Source organism: Pinus tabuliformis, chromosome 5_2 (genome assembly GCF_031772625.1).
Source record: "Pinus tabuliformis cultivar Carrire ecotype Pingquan chromosome 5_2, CPIR1, whole genome shotgun sequence".
NCBI classification, from domain to species: domain Eukaryota; kingdom Viridiplantae; phylum Streptophyta; class Pinopsida; order Pinales; family Pinaceae; genus Pinus; species Pinus tabuliformis.
The window spans coordinates 698,066,084-698,083,502 of NC_142306.1; the positions used below are offsets into that span (position 1 = coordinate 698,066,084).

Sequence of the window (17,419 nt, forward strand, 5' to 3'; positions counted from 1 at the left end):
CTTTTCCCAACTCATTACATTCACTGATATAACTTCAGTGAGCCTCTTCATTTTGAAAATTGAGGACCTTGATTGCAACCAACGTGCCATCGATCAAGACTCCTTTATAGACTGATTTGAAACTACCAACTCCTAACAAGTTCGCACCACTAAGTCGGTTAGTTGCAGAAATAAGTTCCTCCTGTGAAATTCTTGGAGGGCATGAATTCCAAGGAATAGCTTCTGTAATCTCGAGGAAAGCTCTCCTTGAACCTGTCCCTTGCCATGTTTCCAAATTAAGAATCCAATGAATAAAATTCATATTACAACAACACAAATGCCAAAAGGAATCATTACCCTTTTCACAAGCCAATGGTTATTGTGAATATTGGCAATAGGTGATGGACATGGTGGCAACTGTACCCATTGTCTGCTCAGACTGAGATATCCCATGAATGCTCTGCTCTTATGTCTTCGGAAAATCCCGCCTTTGGGAACTTCCCCCGTCAAATTATTAAAAGAGAAGTTCATATGGTGATGCATTTTAAGGTTTTCTAGGGACATTGGTACTGTAACTGATAAATTGTTGCCAAAGAAATCCAAGTCCTCTTAAAATCCCATTTTCCCAAGTGAATCAGGAATTGGGACATCAAATGAGTTCAATGACAGATTGAGATATTGTACTTTTGTGCAGCTTTCAAGTTGGTTTGGAATAGAACCCGTTAACTGATTGAAATCAACATTTATTTGTTGAAACATGGTCATTTTCCCAATTTCCAAAGGTAGGGGACCTTCTAATAAATTGTTGGACAAGTTGATAAATTGAAAATTTGGAAGACCTGCAACTCTTCGTGGTATATTTCCATGGAACCTATTGTGAGCCAGGTCCAACACCTCCAATCTCAGGCAATCTCCTATGTTGGGGGATATGTTTCCGGATAATTTGTTTTGATCAAGGTAGAGGTCTCTCAGTTGTTTCAGTTGACCCAAAGAGTGAGGAATTTTTCCATAGAACTTGTTTTGGCTCAGAGATAAGAGTCCTAATGTTTGTATCCTGCCAATTTCCGTTGGGATATTTCCTTGTAACTTGTTTTTGCCCAGATACAATATTTCCAACTTTTGAAGTCTGCCAAGTGTTGAAGGAATGGATCCATTGAATATATTCCACTATAAATTAAGGTATGCCAGGTTATCCAGTTTTCCAATCTCTGGTGGTATTTTTCCACCTATTTCATTGTGGCTCAAATTGAACAGACAGTCGGGAAAGTTGTTCAATGGAAAAAGGTAGGGTGTCAATAAGATGATTTTCACCTAAGTGTATTTGTTCAAGGAAGGAGAAATTAGTTAGAGTAGTAAGAATAGGTAATGTTGTGTTGATACCACTTACGAGTTGATTTCCTCCTAAAAGGATGCATTCTAATTTGAATAGTTCATCCAATTGCACAGGAATTTCTAGGATGCACATAAAAGATTGGGGCTCAAGTATATGCAAGCCTATAGCCTATTACATTGGGGCTTTTTGAGAGCTAATTACTGATTGCGGTTGGAAAAATACCTGCAATCTCATTCTTGCCTATGTGCTGGAGGGTAGCAACATGGTAAAAAAATGAAGAAAAAGATCCTTGAGCCATACCATGAATATGGTCTATAATCAATAATGTGTTTAAACTTTCGTACTCAATAGCCAACGCATGGCAAGAAAACCATATGCACATAATCTGACATTAAATTTTAATATTGCCAATCACTCTGTAGAATACACCTTATGGACAACATTGGTGGCCAAATAGAGACATTCCAACAATTGTTTGCCTTTGTGTCAGTTTACAGAAATAAAAAAATTGGTACAATTAGATACAAAAATTAACTTACAACTACTTATAAAATAGTCAGATATTTGTCCATCTAGCTAAGGTTTAGTGGCAAGTCCAACTGCTTGTTGTGAAGATAACTCAAGTTCAAATCCCGACAGGTGGGCTCTAATAAAATTTGCATCTGAGACTGGCGAAAGTCCCAGCAACCTTGACAACAAATGGATGGAGGGAAAAATTAACCAGTCCCTGCTATAAGCCCAAACATTCCTGTTTAAAAAAGAACAATTCAGTTAAAAACTCAATTATTGCAATCATTGGACTGGAAATTGTGGAGAACAAGAACAAGAAAAAACACAACTTTATAATGAGAATATGATTTAAAAGGGGGATGACTTTCAAGTGAAGTCTTTTCCATACCATTCATTTTTTCTTTGCAAATTACACAACTTCTTCAACTTGAGAAAGCCTGGGAATAAGATGTATTTCTACATTTGTGCATCTGCCATAAACCAATCCAAGTTGAAGCCTCCATATTTCCAAAACATTCGTTGTATCTAAAATTCTAGAGTGTATTTGAAATCTACCAACTACACCAAATGGCCACCCAAAATGACACTTTTCTGCTATGTTACTCCCAATGTCTCCAAACTTTTTTTTTGTAACCAAAAAAGAAGACCAAAAAAGTAGAACTAATACAAAAACTGGTAATTATTTGATTGCCACCCAGTTTTTAATCAAGGAATGAAAGGTCCACAGGATATCATTTGGAATTTGTATCTTCTAAAATCAGATATTGGACTGCTCACAGTCAGAGTTGGGCTTCTCTGTAGGAAATCAATGCTAAAAAAATGAAATTGGTTATTGAAATAATATATCGCAGTTCCTGCTGTGAATGTTGAAACAAGCAACCTCAGAGATAGTGAGACAGTTAGTAGATGTTTGTTTCTCCATGTTGCATGTTTCTGGCTCGGCTCATTTCATCATTTACTTTGTGTTCTTAGTTCAATGATGTGCTTCATAACAATTTGTCCAATAGGAAAATTGTAATTCAAAGTAATTTGCATCAACATATTGTTTAACCCTCCATCTCAAAACACTTTAGTAACTACTAATTGCAATGACCCTTTGTCAACCAAAGCATGTTTGCATGAAAGAATAATTTGCACTAACAAATTATTGAGCCTTCCATCTAGAAACACCTTACTCTAGCAGCTACTAATTGCAACTACCCTTTGTCAACCAAAGCATGTCTTCATGCTTCTTGTTGTGGAAACTATTATTTTTATTGTCTGTTAAGAGGGCATCACCAATAATCCCCACATGAGCATACCCCATCTTTGAAATGATGGAAATGATTTGCATACCTCACAATAATTTCTCGATTAGCAATCTTGGCTATAAGCTTTGTTGCACTGTGGCAGTCATCACACACACGAAGGTTTTTTGTGATCCTTATAAGGGTTTCAGGGCTTGTGTGGATAAGGCAAAAATCAATGGCCAACTTCTCGCTATGATAGTAAAGCATGTTCTCTTTGACCTCTTCTTCAACGTCATGCAACACAAAATTTGTGTTAGGCACATACACTGCTTCTTTCATCTGCCCAGACAAGGTATCCAACATTGCATAAATTTGATCAGACTTAGGGTGTGATCTGTCTCCTACAAGAAATTTATTGATCTACCTATTTACATCAATCAAGTTGCATCCTGGTGACTTTTTTAGTCTTATATTTTTCACCATTATTCTCACATTTGTTACATCAGCCCACCAACCAATTGCAGCATATATGTTTGAGAGAAAAACATAGTACCCACTATTTTCTGGCTCTAAATTAAAAAGATGCCCAACCACCTTTTCTGCGAGCTCTATGTTGCCATGAATTCTACATGCACCAAGCAAGGCTCCCCAGACATCAGCATTGGGTTCTAGTGGCATCTCATTTATTAGGTTTTGAGCCTCATCAATAAGCCCAGCACAACCAAGAAGATCATCCATAAAGGCATAGTGTTTGACCCTGGGTCTGATGTGACAATCTTGAATCATGTGATCAAAATACTGCCATACTTCGTCTACAAGCCCGACATGGCTACATGCTGACAAAACTGAAACAAATGTGATATGATCAGGTTTCATGTCTACCTGTTGCATTCTGTAAAAGAGTTTAAGAGCATCTTCACCATAACCATGCATTGCATACCCTCCAATTATTTCATTCCATGAGATCACATCTCTTTCAAACATTTCATCAAGCAATTTGTTGGCATATCCTATACTCCTGCATTTCGTGTACATAGTTATAAGGGCATTCACCACCAAAATCTCCTCATCAAGTCCATTTCTGAGTACAAAATCATGAATGGTATTTCCCTGTAGTAAAGCTGTGAGATGAGCACATGCCCGGAGAACACTGGAAATGGCAACATAATCATATTTCACCCCTACCTCCAGCATTTGCCAGAAAACTTCCAAAGCCTCAAATCCATGCCCATTTTGGGCATATCTTTCAACTATCATACTCCATGTGATGACATTAGGCTTTACATTTGTTAGTTTCATTTCATAAAACAGATTCATAGCCTCATCACAACGTTCATTCTAGACATAACCAACAATCATGGGATTCCATGAAACTACATCTCTCTAGAACATGCCATCAAAAACATTGTGTGCATTATTTATACTCCCGCATTTGGCATACATAGCTATTAGAGAATTCCCCACTAAAAGGTTATGTGAAAATTCTGCTCTTCTTATGTAATCATGTACTCCCTTACCCTGCTGCAAATCCACTAGGCTCACGCACACAAGGAGAATACTAACAATTGTAACCACATCCGGTTTCACGCTTTCCATTTCCATCCGTTGAAACAATATCAAGGCATTATCCTTCTCCGCATTTTGCGCCTAACCACCAATAATTGCATTCCATGAGACGACATCTATCTGAGGCATTTTGTCAAACACTTGACGTGCATACTCCACACTTTCGCATTTGGCATTCATTGTCACAAGGACATTACCCACAAACATATCAGATTCTAACCCACACCTAGTTACACAATGATGTATCTCTTTACCCTGCCATAAAGCAGAAGAGCCTAGGATTGCACATGCCTTGAGAACACAAGGAAATGTATACCCATCAGGTTGCAATACATGTCTCGTCATCTCATAATAAAGCCCAAGGGCTTCTACCCAAAATCCATTGTTGGCATACCCTCTAATCATTGAATTCCATAATAGTACATTTCGTTTAGAAATTTTGTCAAACAATTTTCGTGCATCCGTCATACTTTCACACGCACTATACATATTCACAAGTTTGGATCTCAAATATAAACTTTGTTGTAACCCATATAACAGAATGTGATTATGAACTAACCTGCCATCTTCCAAGGCTTTCATTTCCATACAATCTTGCAATAGATCAACATATATGTTAAATTCAATTTCTATCCTGTTCTTCCCTGTCACATGCAAAATGTCAAACGCCCCCTCCATCTTACCATCTTTACAAAGTATAGAAACTTGAGAGTTCATGAATGGAGGACTCCTGCAACCTTCTGGTTCATATTTTAGTGGTTTCGAATTGGGTTTTGTAGATTCAAGCTCACAATTTTTTCTATTTCACCATGTGGTTGTTAATTGGTATTCATCCTTCCATTTCATTACCATTGTATATACTCAATCCCATAAAATAACTTTCTATTCTTCTATATCCCAAAATGATCTATCAACTTCAATGAGATCTGATACCCGAAATCCTAGGGTATCCTAAATATGGTATTGTGCTTATTTGAATTAAAATTAATTCCTGAATAGGGTATTGTGCTTCTCTGGATAAAATTAATTCCTGCAGCTAAGGCCCTCTTCATTTCCCATTAAACACAGATTCTGTAGAGCACCACAACTGGAGAACAAGTCACAGGATGACCAATCTCGAAAAAAAATCAATGCATAAAACAAAGTCTCTGAAGCAATATGAGCACAACTTCTGAAATTGACACCCGACACAGGGAGAAAAACAACGAAGTTTCCAAAACTGCAACTGTAACAGATGGATGATCTCGTCCTTCTGAAACCATCTCCAGGAACAATTTGTTCATTGGTCGTCAAGACACTTGTTTATTGGCAAGAAGCTCAACAATGAGGAGGATTGTATATGCAAATTTATATAGGCTAATCAAATTGAAAACCCTAAAACACAGGGCGATTTCAACCCTAGCCTCGATTTCCAAGAATGGTAGAGGGTGAAAGAGCCCCTAACCAGTGTCATTCATGAAAATCGAGGGGATCCCCTAAGTAGGATCCCCATATTCATTAAAACTCTTGTTGCCTTTCCAGACTAGGGGATCCTCCACTGAGGTTTCTATCAAAGACTCTTCAGCATCTAGAATGTCCCTATCTGGAAAATGTTCCCTTTGACCTAGATGAATTCTTCCTTTCCTTTGATATTCAATGAGATTCCCAAGAGCTATGTTCTCCATGATTCATACGAGCTCTTGTTTCCATGATGCCACGATGCATCTTCTTACCATGATCATATCTACAAGGACTTATAATAGGATCCTTTTGAGAGAGACACCATCTCATTCATAATGGAGATCTATTACTCCCTTTTCCCTGATCCTTTCTTTGACTTCCTTCACCCTTCTAGTGATATAGTATTGTTTTATCTTGTCAACCTTCCCTTTCCTTTCCGCACATATTTGAGTCCTTTCAACTTGTCTTTCTCTATCCGGCATAGAGACCTCAAATTGTTGCACAAGGAAATTTCCATATCCCGAGGACACATGACATGTTGCTTATTAAGAACGTAGATGATTATTTTCATATCATCTTTCTTAGATCTCCCAAATGAGATCTCATGAAGATATTTCTTCTTTACTGCATCTCAGAGATTGCCTTTCCTAATTTTTATATATCTCTTATCTGTCTCCTTTCTTGCTACATAGATATGAGAGGAGTTTTAAGAGTTCCTTCTCATGAGTTTAAAGGAGACATGTTCACTAACTTCCCTTCTCTATAAGGATTTTGTCAATCCCTTTCATTCCATGCAAGATAACCTGTCTACCCTAAAGATCTCCTTGCATTCATGAAGTTATTTCAAAGAAAAAATGATTACAACTATTCAACTCGCATTTTCTTTAAGTGACACAGAACTTGCATTCTATGTCATTCAAATGTATACAAATCTTCAGCTGAATGTGACATCCCTCCATGACCAAGAACGATCCTCCAAATGCAAGAACATCGAAGTCTGCAAGCAGAATAATGAAGATATTCATGTTGGCTCGAAAATGAATTAAATTAAATAAATGGAAGTAACGTCGGCTCAATAAAATAGTCATGATGGTTCATGAGTTTATGTTGGCTTGCATATATGGACGTAACCACTATAAATACCCATCTAGGGTCAGCGAAAATACACGAAGAAAAAATCTCGCATGCCTTTGAAACTTCACATATAGGAGCAGATCCATAGTAGGGTTTGACTACACCTCATTCGGGTTTTAAGTGTAGTCATGATCTCGTGTATATGGAGCAGGAAGGAGGAATATCAGAGAAGTTTGCAGCTACGGGTGAGGACAGGATCTCGAAATATTTATGAGACCCTTTTCATGACTGTAAGGTGCAGTTATCAGATCACTGTAATCTCAAATGGGACTTGTTAAAATTGGAAACTAGGGCCAAACTCCATGTGGGTCATCTTATTTATGGCAGCTGATATTTTTCATGGATTCCTCTAATCAAGAGGTGTAGGATTTATCTAACGATCATCCGATTTTGACATGTATTCATGGAGATATGAATTTATTTGTATTTCTTGACAATTTGCCAAGGTTGGTGAGCAAGTAAAGTTGTGTTGTACATCCCTAGCTAAACCCCAACGTGGAATATAAATAGAAGAGTCCTTGAGGCATTACCTCACATCTAATCCTCACATCTCTTCTCCTTGTCATTTGGATCTACAAAGGAAACAAGACGCATCTCTCACGTGGGAAAGAGGACGCAGCTAGGGCATCATTGTGAGAGGATGCAGTTAGGGCAGTAAGGACACAGGAAGGTACAACAATCTTGTTTGGGGTGATTTAGGCCTGCGTTGACCAGTGTATTGCCTCCATTGACTGCGGCTTTGTGTGGGTAGCCTCTCCTAGGCTAGGGATTTCTTGCGTTGACTTACTGGAGAGCTGATTTGGGACAGCATTGACTAGTTAGGGCTGGTTGTAGTATGTTGTAGCATTAACTGTTGTTTTAACCATATTACGTTGACTGTTTTGGGCTGCTTTCACTATTGTTGGAGACCAAGTTCTCCTAGGTTGTCTTGGACACATTTGGAAGCTGATTGATCACCCTTGCTATTATTGTTCAAGGGTTTCATTACTGCTATTGTAAATCATAGATTTGTGATATTGTACTCTCTCTCTGTTGAATTATTGAAGAATATATAAGAATTGATCAAAGGGTTTCCCCGAATTGGGGTTTGTCCCTAGCTAGCGCCACATCTTGTGTCTCTTGTCTTGGCTTGTCTTTTGTTGTTTTCATTTATGTTCTATAAGGCTTTATTTTCATGTTAATGTGATTTCTATACTGGAAATTAACATTGGTCTAATAAGAAGAATTGAAGTAAACTGCTCTTAAGCATAGAAAATACCATAATTTAACATGGTATCAGAGCTAAGGTGAAGAAAAATCCCAACAAAGAGCAAGAGAAATCACCGAAGACAGTTGGAAAATGTCTAAAGGCTTCATGGGTTCCTCATCACACTTCCCCGCCGAAGACAAGCTCCATGAGAAGTCTAACTATCACGGATGGGAGATGTCTCTTGATCTAACATTGGAAGAGCATGAAGTATTAGACCATGTGAGAGGCAGAATTACGAAGCCTTCATCAAATGCACTGGCTACTACAAGGAACAAGTACACTAAGGGTGAAGTCAAAGCGAAGAAGATCATCCTGGACTCTATTGACAAGCATCTGGTGGCCTACGTTTCTGAGTTGAACACCTCCAAGGAGATCTATGATAGACCGGTAAGCTTCTTTAAAGTTAGTGATGCAAATCAAGTTTTGTTCCTCAAAGATAAGCTGAAGGATATTAAGAAGGCCAAGGATGAGGATATTCAATCCTACTGCTTAAGGATCACTGAGATCAAGAATGATCTCCTATCGATTGGAGAAGTCATTGCTGACAGGGAACTAACTATCACTACTTTTGGAGGGCTCCCATCCAAATGGTATGTTATGAAACCAACTTACAAGAAGATAGAAAAGATAGATCAAAGCCTTAGAAAAAAGCCTCTTCGAGGGGGAAACCTCCTTTACATTACACAAATGAACAATTCTTGGATGATTCAAATGACAAATCCTCCTTTCTATATATAGGAGTCTAAGGGGTCATAATATAACCAAGCCGACCTAACAATAATAGTATAAAGGCACAAAAATAACAATAGAGGGATTCTATGGGGCACAATAATAACAATATGGGAACAATAGGGGCACAACAATAATAGTAAGGGATACAACGACAATATTAATGGGGGGATCACTAGTATTATAGGGACCTAACATGCCCCTCTCCTTCAAAAGAGTGTTGTCCTCATCGCTTGAGTACTTTAGGATGCTTCTGTATAAAATTCTCATCCTCCCATGTGGAATCTTGAGCGGATAATTTCTTCCACTTGATGAGATACTCTTAAATTGATCGATTTCGTAGCTGTCAAGTTCTTGTTTCTATGACTGCTTTCGGTTCCAATATAATTTTTCCTTCCTCGTCAAGTTCTAGCAATATTGTTTGAACTAGGAGCTTGTCGCCTATAACCTTTTTTAAACATGAAACATGGAAAAATGGGTGCACTCGAGAAGCTGCAGGAAGCTCCAATTTGTATGCCATAGTACCAATATTTTGCAACACCTTGTACGTACCGTAATACTTTGGTGATAATTTATTATCCTTCTTAGCTCGCTTGAGGGACATTTGTTTATATGTTTGTAGTCATAGGAATACCCAGTCACCTACATCAAAACTTCTTTAACTGTGATGTTGATATGCCTGTTGTTTCATTCTATTCTGCGCCAACGTGAGGTTATCATTTAAGAGTTGGAGAACTTCTTGTTGATACTCGATGTGATGTTCCACTGCTTGAACGTTAGAATTTTCTCTTAAATATGATGTGATGGATGGTGGATGATATCCATAAAGTGCCATAAATGGGGTCATTTTTGCTACAGAATGGAAGGAAGTGTTATACCACCATTCAGTCAGAGGCAACCATTTGACCCATCGTGTCTGTTTATCATATATAAAGCAACGAAGATATCCTTCCAAACATTTGTTTACTATCTTAGTTTGCCCATCAGGTTGAGGATGATAAGATGAGCTATGAGCTAACTGAGTACCGAGATAAGAAAACAATTTTGTCCAAAAATTTCCAGTGAAAATGGGATCTCTGCTGCTTACAATAATCTTTGGGTTTCCATGTAGCTTTTGAATTGTTTTCATAAATGTAGTAGAAACTGTACTAGATTTAAATGGATGTGATAATGCACAAAAGTGTGCATACTTGGCAAGTCTGTAAACTACCACCATGATGACATTCTTTCCTTCGGACTTGGGTAAACCTGTGATAAAATCCATTGAAACCTCCTCCCAACATTGGCTTAGAATGGATAAAGGTTGTAATAGACATGGGGTCTTAATTGTTTCAACTTTATTTTGTTGGCAAACCAAACATTCCACCACAAACTTTTGAATATCTGATTTAAGGCCATCCCAAAAAAATTCCTTCTTAACCCTATGGTAAGTTTTTAAAAATACTAAGTGCCCTCCTAAGGGAGAAGTGTGCAATTCCATAAGAATCTTTTGTTTGAGTTGGGAATTCCTACATAGGTATAAGTGATCTTTGTACCATAACGAATCGTTTTTCTAGCTAAATGTATCAGATCTATTGGAATCTTGTTGTAACTTTCGAATGAGTGCCCACACTTCTTCTTCATTCTTCCATTCCTCCATTGCTTCATTTATCCAATCTGGTTGGATAATAGAAATGGCGCACAAAACGATTCTACATCCTCATCCTTTTTTGAGAGTGCATATGCCACAACATTTTGCTTCCATTTTTTGTATATGATTCAAAGTCATAACCCAACATCTTTGTGACCCATTTTTGTATCTCTTTAGAGGATAATCTTTTTTCTAAAAAATATTTAAGACTATCATGATTAGTTTTTACCTTGAAGTGTCTTCCCATTAGGTAGGGTCGCCATTTCTTAAGTGCATGTAGTATTGCTAACATTTCCTTCTCATAAATAGCTTTCTGTAAATACTTTCCCTTGATTGGATGACTTTCGAAAGAAATGGGTTTTGCATCTTGCATTAAAACAACACCAATTCCATTTCCAGAAGCATCACATTCCACAATAAAGGTTTTTGTGAAGTCCAGCGTAGCTAAGACCGGTACTTGGCACATTTCCTATTTAAGATGTTCAAAGGCCTTTGTTGCTTTTGGAGTCCATGAAAATGCACCTTTCTTCAATAATGTTGTTAGAGGTGTTTCTATTCTCCCATAATTCTTAACAAATTTGTGATAATATCCTATCAACCCGAGAAATCCTCGCAGATGCTTTATGGATGTGGGGATCTTCCATTCCTTAATGGCTTTAATTTTGCTAGGGTCTACCTTAACACCTTCATGAGATACAATATGACCCAGATATTCCACCTCTTGTACTCCAAAGAAACATTTCAATCTTTTTGCATATAGTTGTTTCTCCTCCAATACTTTGAGCACCATGTCAACATGTTCAACATGATCCTTCCAAGACTTGTTGTAGATTAGTATATCATCAAAAAATACTAACACAAATTTTCTAGGGAAGGGTTTGAAAATGGAATTCATCAATCCTTGAAATGTAGAAGGTGCATTGGTAAGGCCAAAAGGCATGAACAAAAATTCATAATGACCCTCATGAGTTCTAAATGTCATTTTCTGAATGTCTTCAGTCTTCATTCTGATTTGACGATATCTTGAACGAAGATCCAACTTGGTGAAGTAAATTGATCCATGCAGTTCATCTAATAATTCATCAATGACAGGAATGCGAAATTTATCTTTAATAGTGAGCTTGTTGAGCTCCCTATAATCCAGACACATGCGCCATGATCCATCCTTCTTGTGCACCAATTCTACTGGAGCAGAGAAAGAACTTTGACTAGGTTGAATTATACCAGCCTCTAGCATTTCTACAACCATACAGTTAATTTCACTCTTTTGGGCATAGGGATATCTGTACGGACTAATGTTTGGAGGAACACTTCCTGGAATCAAATGAATAGCATGATCATGATCACGAAGAGGTGGGAAACCTTTGGGAGTCTCAAATACCTTGGATTGATTATCCAAGACTTTTTTGAGATCCGAAGAAATAGAGGATTTCGATGTGGGAACCTCTAGCGAACATAATTGTGCAATTACACCTTGTTGTTCCTTCTTTAGAAGCTTTGTCATACTGTTAGAGCTAGTTATCTTTCCTAGTTTCCCTGCAATACCCCTTGATTCAACTTCCTTTCCTTCTGCAGAAATTTCATGAAACGTTCTTGAAAATTAAAAGCTATTGTACCCAAGGATTGTAGCCATTGGACTCCTAGTACAACATCAGCACCACCCGTTGGAATGGAAAGCATTGGGCTATTCAATACATATTCAACCATGGATAGCTTGATATTATGGCACTTTCCAGAGCAATTTATGGTTCCTCCACTTGCAGCCATCACTTGACACTCTGGTGCTGCATATAGGAAGCAATTCAATTCCTTTGCTATCTTACAATGAATAAAATTATGGGTACTTCCCGAATCAATCAACACTATTACCTTTTTCTTCTTGATATGTCCTTCTATCTTGATAGTTTGAGGAGTGGTAATTCCAGTCAATGCATTACAAGATATGGTCAGATTAATTTCTTATTTTTCTAGGGTTTGTTCCCGGAGCATATCCTCTTATTTTGACATTTCTTGTTCCCTTTCTTTCTCCTCTTCACAATCTATGTAGAATAATTTCTTCTCACCACACTTATGACCTTTAGTGTATTTGCTATCACAACTGTAGCAAAGCCCTTTTGCTCTTATTTCTTCCAATTGTTGAGGTGTCAACCTTGTAGGTTGTGTAAGGCTAGGGGCAACAATACTTCCATCTTTATAGTTGTGAGCGGTAGGCTTCCTGGTTGCTAGAATTTTGCTTTCCATTTTTCTTGCTAACCTAAATGCCTTCTCCAATGAATCAGGTTCCCAAAGGTGAACCTCATGTTGGATATTATCCTTTAAAGTCCTTATGAACGCATCAATCCTATGCTCCTCTGGAATATATTTTACCCTTATGTTCAATTTTTGGAAGTCCTCAATGTGCTCCATCATTGAACCCTTTTGTTTGAGATTTATTAATTGGCTAAGAAAGGTGTTTCTTTTTGTATCCTCATAATGTGTTGTCATTTATTCTATAAAAATTGCCTAAGTGATAATTTGTTTACGAGAGCAAAGCCATCAATACCATACAAACTTATTTGGTTCCAAATATAAAGTTGCAATACGTACCTTTTGTGTGTTTTGCACATTATGGAGATCGAAAAATTTCTCCATCTGTAGTATCCATGTTCCTGGATCCTTGCCATCAAACTTCCTCATATCAATTTTTGGAACATGGTGGATCTTCAATCCAACATTAGAGTCTATGAAATCATGATTAACATTTCCTTTGTTCTCATCATGGGTTTCCTTTACAACCCTTTCACCATTAGTGACCATTTCTTATAGCAACTTATTCAAATTTATCTTCAATTCTTCCATCTTATCGTCCATGCCATTCATCTTAGCTTCCATCTTAGCATCCATGCCATTCATCTTAGCTTCCATGCCATCCATCTTAGCTTCCACGCCATTTATCTTAACTTGCACGCCATTCATATTAGCTTCCATGTCATTCGTGTTGGCTTCATTTAACTTTAGTGAGAGTGATATTTGTTGTACTTGGTCTTGTAATTTTGATATATCACGTTGCATTTCCTCCTCTTCTTCATGAGTCATGCTAGAGCTTTCAGGTTGCTTACTAGCTGTTTCCATTTTCTTTCTTCGGGGCATTAATTAATGCTAATAATTCTTCTTTATTCCCTTTGAATTCCTTCAAACTAATTTTTCAAACCAATCGTATGCAAAATTAAAAAAACAACTACACACCTTTTTTTTTCACTTTGTAAGAGCTCGATATTGAATATGTTGTATCTCTGTAACTGTAGATCTCCAATATATGAAATCTTGTCCTACGGTATCCCTTTGAGTCCTCTTTCTAACCCCGCAATTTTTATCAAGATTGGATTCTCCAAGGAAGAGTTACGCCAAATCTCCCACGGTGACCTGATTATAGACTAGTTCAGTAGAGAGAACTTGTATGACATGCCACGTGTCACTATTTCGAGCTTAGTACCAGAAACAGATACATAGAAAACTACAAGCCGTCCTATTTCTAAAACTTCTTACGAAATTTCAATCTAATGCTTAAAACAAAAGTTATGACGATTTTCCCCAGGTCACTTGTTTGGAATGTAATTCGTGAGTCTGCAAAAACACTAACTTCTTCAGATCATATCTCCGTAAATATAGTGATACAAGATCTGAAATTTGGCCTCGAAGTTCATAACAATTTCAGCTCAAATGGGATTTTTTTGTAGTTTCTGAAACATTTCCAAAAAAAAGTTATAGCGAAAATTCCACGATGGCCTGTTTCGAGCAGCAAAACCCTAGAATCCAAAGCTCTGATACCAAATGTTATGAAACCAGCTCACAAAAAGATAGAAAAGATAGATCAACGCCTTAGAAATAAGACTCTTTGAGGGGGCAACCTCCTTTACATTACACAAATGAATAATTCTTGGATGATTCAAATGAAAAACCTCATTTCTATATATAGGAATCTAAGGGGTCACAATATAACCAAGCCGACCTAACAATGATAATATAAAGGCACAAAAATAACAATAGAGGAATTCTATGAGGCACAATAATAACAATATGGGGACAATAGGGGCACAACAATAATACTAAGGGATACAATGATAATAGCAATGGGGGGATCACTAGTATTATAGGGACCTAACATGGTATGTATTTAGAACCACTCTTCTCAACAACGATCAAATTCAGGGATTTGAGGAATTGATGGCAAGATGCATTCAAGAAGAGACAAGGATGGTGGAGCAAGAAATGCCTTCAAGCAAAGGCAACCCCATTGCTCTCTCCTCTCAAGCCAAAAGGAGAAATAATTTTGGGTCTAAAGGTCACTTCAAAGGAAAGACCGGATCGAAGGGTGGAAGGAAGGGAAGATGCTTCGCTTGCAATAAATTTTGCCACTATGTGAGGGAGTGTCCAAATATGAAGGACACATCTCATGACGATGATCAAAATCACTCCCAGGGTAACTCCAACCAAAATCAAAGGAATGGCAGGTTCAATGGAAAAGGAAAGAGAAATGCAGGAAATCAAGGAAGTGGTCAACCCTCAAAGAAAGCAAGATACTCCAGGTATGAATCAAATGTTTTTAACAATAAGCAAGATGAGTATTATCTGATATCAGCCCTCTCCAATACCTCTCCTTCGAACTCATTGGAAAATTGGCTTATTGATAGTGGTGCCTCAAGGCATTTCACTGGTTACAAGGAAGCTCTCTCTAATCTGATAAAGGAGACAAACTTGGAGATTATTCTTGGATACAATTCCACCTATCCCATAAAGGGTGTAGGGAATGTTACTCTTCAATTAAATCATGGTAAGACAATTCATTTGCAAGAATTCTTATATGTACCTGATCTCAATAAGAACTTGGTGTCCATTTCGGCAATGGAAGACAAAGGCTACAAGGTGGCCTTCATCGATGGCAAGGTACATGTGTGGAAAAGGGAATTTAAAGATGCTTTCACTCTTGGGTTTCGAGTTGACTCTTTATATCAAGTTGGAGAAAGTTCATTGGGAGTCATGCCTTGCGACTCAACTCTACAGTCTGAACTATGGCACCAAAGGTTTGCCCACCTTCATTATAAGGCTCTACCTGATGTGAGACAGATGGTGACTGGGATGCCCAAGTTTAAAGTAGAGCAAGAAGGTGTATGTTCGGGATGTGCCGAAGGAAAGCTCAAAAGGGGACCATTCCCCTCTAGCCATAGCAAGACCTCTGACATTTTGCAGTTGGTTCACTCTGACATATCTAGTATGATGCCTGTGAACTCTTTGGGAGGATATCTATATTATCTCACTTTTAAAGATGATTATTCTCGCAAGACTTGGTTATACTTCTTGAAAAAGAAGGATGAATTGTTCTCCTAGTTGCGTCACTTCAAATCCTTGATCAAGAATCAAACCGAGAAGAGGATCAAGATCTTAAGGACTGATAATGGGACTGAGTATGAATCCAAAGTTTCATGACTTTTGCAAAGAAGCTAATATTAAGAGGGGGACCAAAACACCATACACTCCTAAGCAAAATGGTGTGGTGGAAAGGAAGAATCATATGATTATGGAAGTTGTTTTTTCCATGCTCCATGATCAAAGGCTTCCGAAGTTTCTATGGGATGAAGCTGCAAATACCGTCGTGTATGTTCAAAACTGATGCCATCATCATGTTAGGATATTCCAACACATATGAAATAGTTAAGTACAACTTGGTCTAGTATAGAGTTAGGTATAGAGTTAGGTAAAGTGTGTTTCTTTACTATGTACATTTTGTAACTTACAATCCGATGGTCACGATATATAGTGATCTGACGGTTCATTCTCTCCTCGGTATTATCGACACTTGATCCGTGGCTTAACACCGATTGGTCCATGATTTCTATTTAAAGCGCATGGAGGGTCATTTGTAGGGTAATCCGTCTATGAGAGAAGCATATGTAAATTTTCATTCTTTTATTAATAAATTGCCTGAAGTGGCCGCGTTGGCTCAGGCCGTGGACTGTTTTCCTCTTTGAGGGTTTTAACCACGTCAAAATACTGGTGTATTGATCTGTGATCTGTTTGTGAGCGGTGTCCTTTGGTGTTCTGTCTGAGGAACTTACCCTGTAAATTCCTACATGTTATCAGAGCTATTTGAGGGTCGCGTCCGTTGATGATCCAAATCTGAAGCTGGTAGAACTGCATCGGACTACCGTTTCCTAGATCTATTGTTTCTGACTGCTTTCGGGCCGAAAGGACTGCTCTGTTGTGTTGGGAGCATTTGTTCCAGTGAGGAACCCCTTTCGTTTCACACAAAAAGGTTTCTGGTAGCCCTAGCTGTGTCATTTTTAAGATCTGGAGGTATACAGTGTTTATTTGCAGTTTACAGTTATTTTCTCTCTGTTTATTTCGGTTTTTGGTTTATTTAGCCTTTTTTATTACCGGATCTATACCTTTCATTTCTGCGTATGCTCTTTTCCCTGCGACTCTGTGCGATCTGGGCAAATTAGAAACAGAAAGGAAGGATTTTTCTCATGCGTATGTTCTTTTCCGCTGCACCTTAGTGTGATCTCGGTAAATCAGAAACATTGAGGAAAATATTTAGTGTCCGGCTAAAGTTAACTTTGATCTGCAAGGTTCATTTTTGAAAA

At 37.9% G+C, this 17,419-nt stretch overlaps 2 protein-coding genes across 2 annotated transcripts; both read right to left on the reverse strand.

Moving 5' to 3' along the window:
- Positions 1-1,888: 1,888 nt before the first annotated feature.
- LOC149161046 (pentatricopeptide repeat-containing protein CRR2, chloroplastic-like) lies at positions 1,889-4,647 on the reverse strand. Its single transcript, XM_089434765.1, has 4 exons — positions 4,561-4,647; positions 3,544-4,389; positions 3,158-3,390; positions 1,889-2,060 (listed from the first exon to the last, which is right to left on the reverse strand). Exons 1-4 carry the CDS (start codon positions 4,645-4,647, stop codon positions 1,889-1,891), a joined length of 1,338 nt encoding a protein of 445 aa, XP_089290891.1.
- A 51-nt stretch (positions 4,648-4,698) lies between these two features.
- On the reverse strand, positions 4,699-5,295 carry LOC149161047 (pentatricopeptide repeat-containing protein At4g25270, chloroplastic-like). Its single transcript, XM_089434766.1, has one exon. The coding sequence runs from the start codon at positions 5,293-5,295 to the stop codon at positions 4,699-4,701; it is 597 nt and encodes a 198-aa protein (XP_089290892.1).
- Between the last annotated feature and the right edge of the window lie 12,124 nt (positions 5,296-17,419).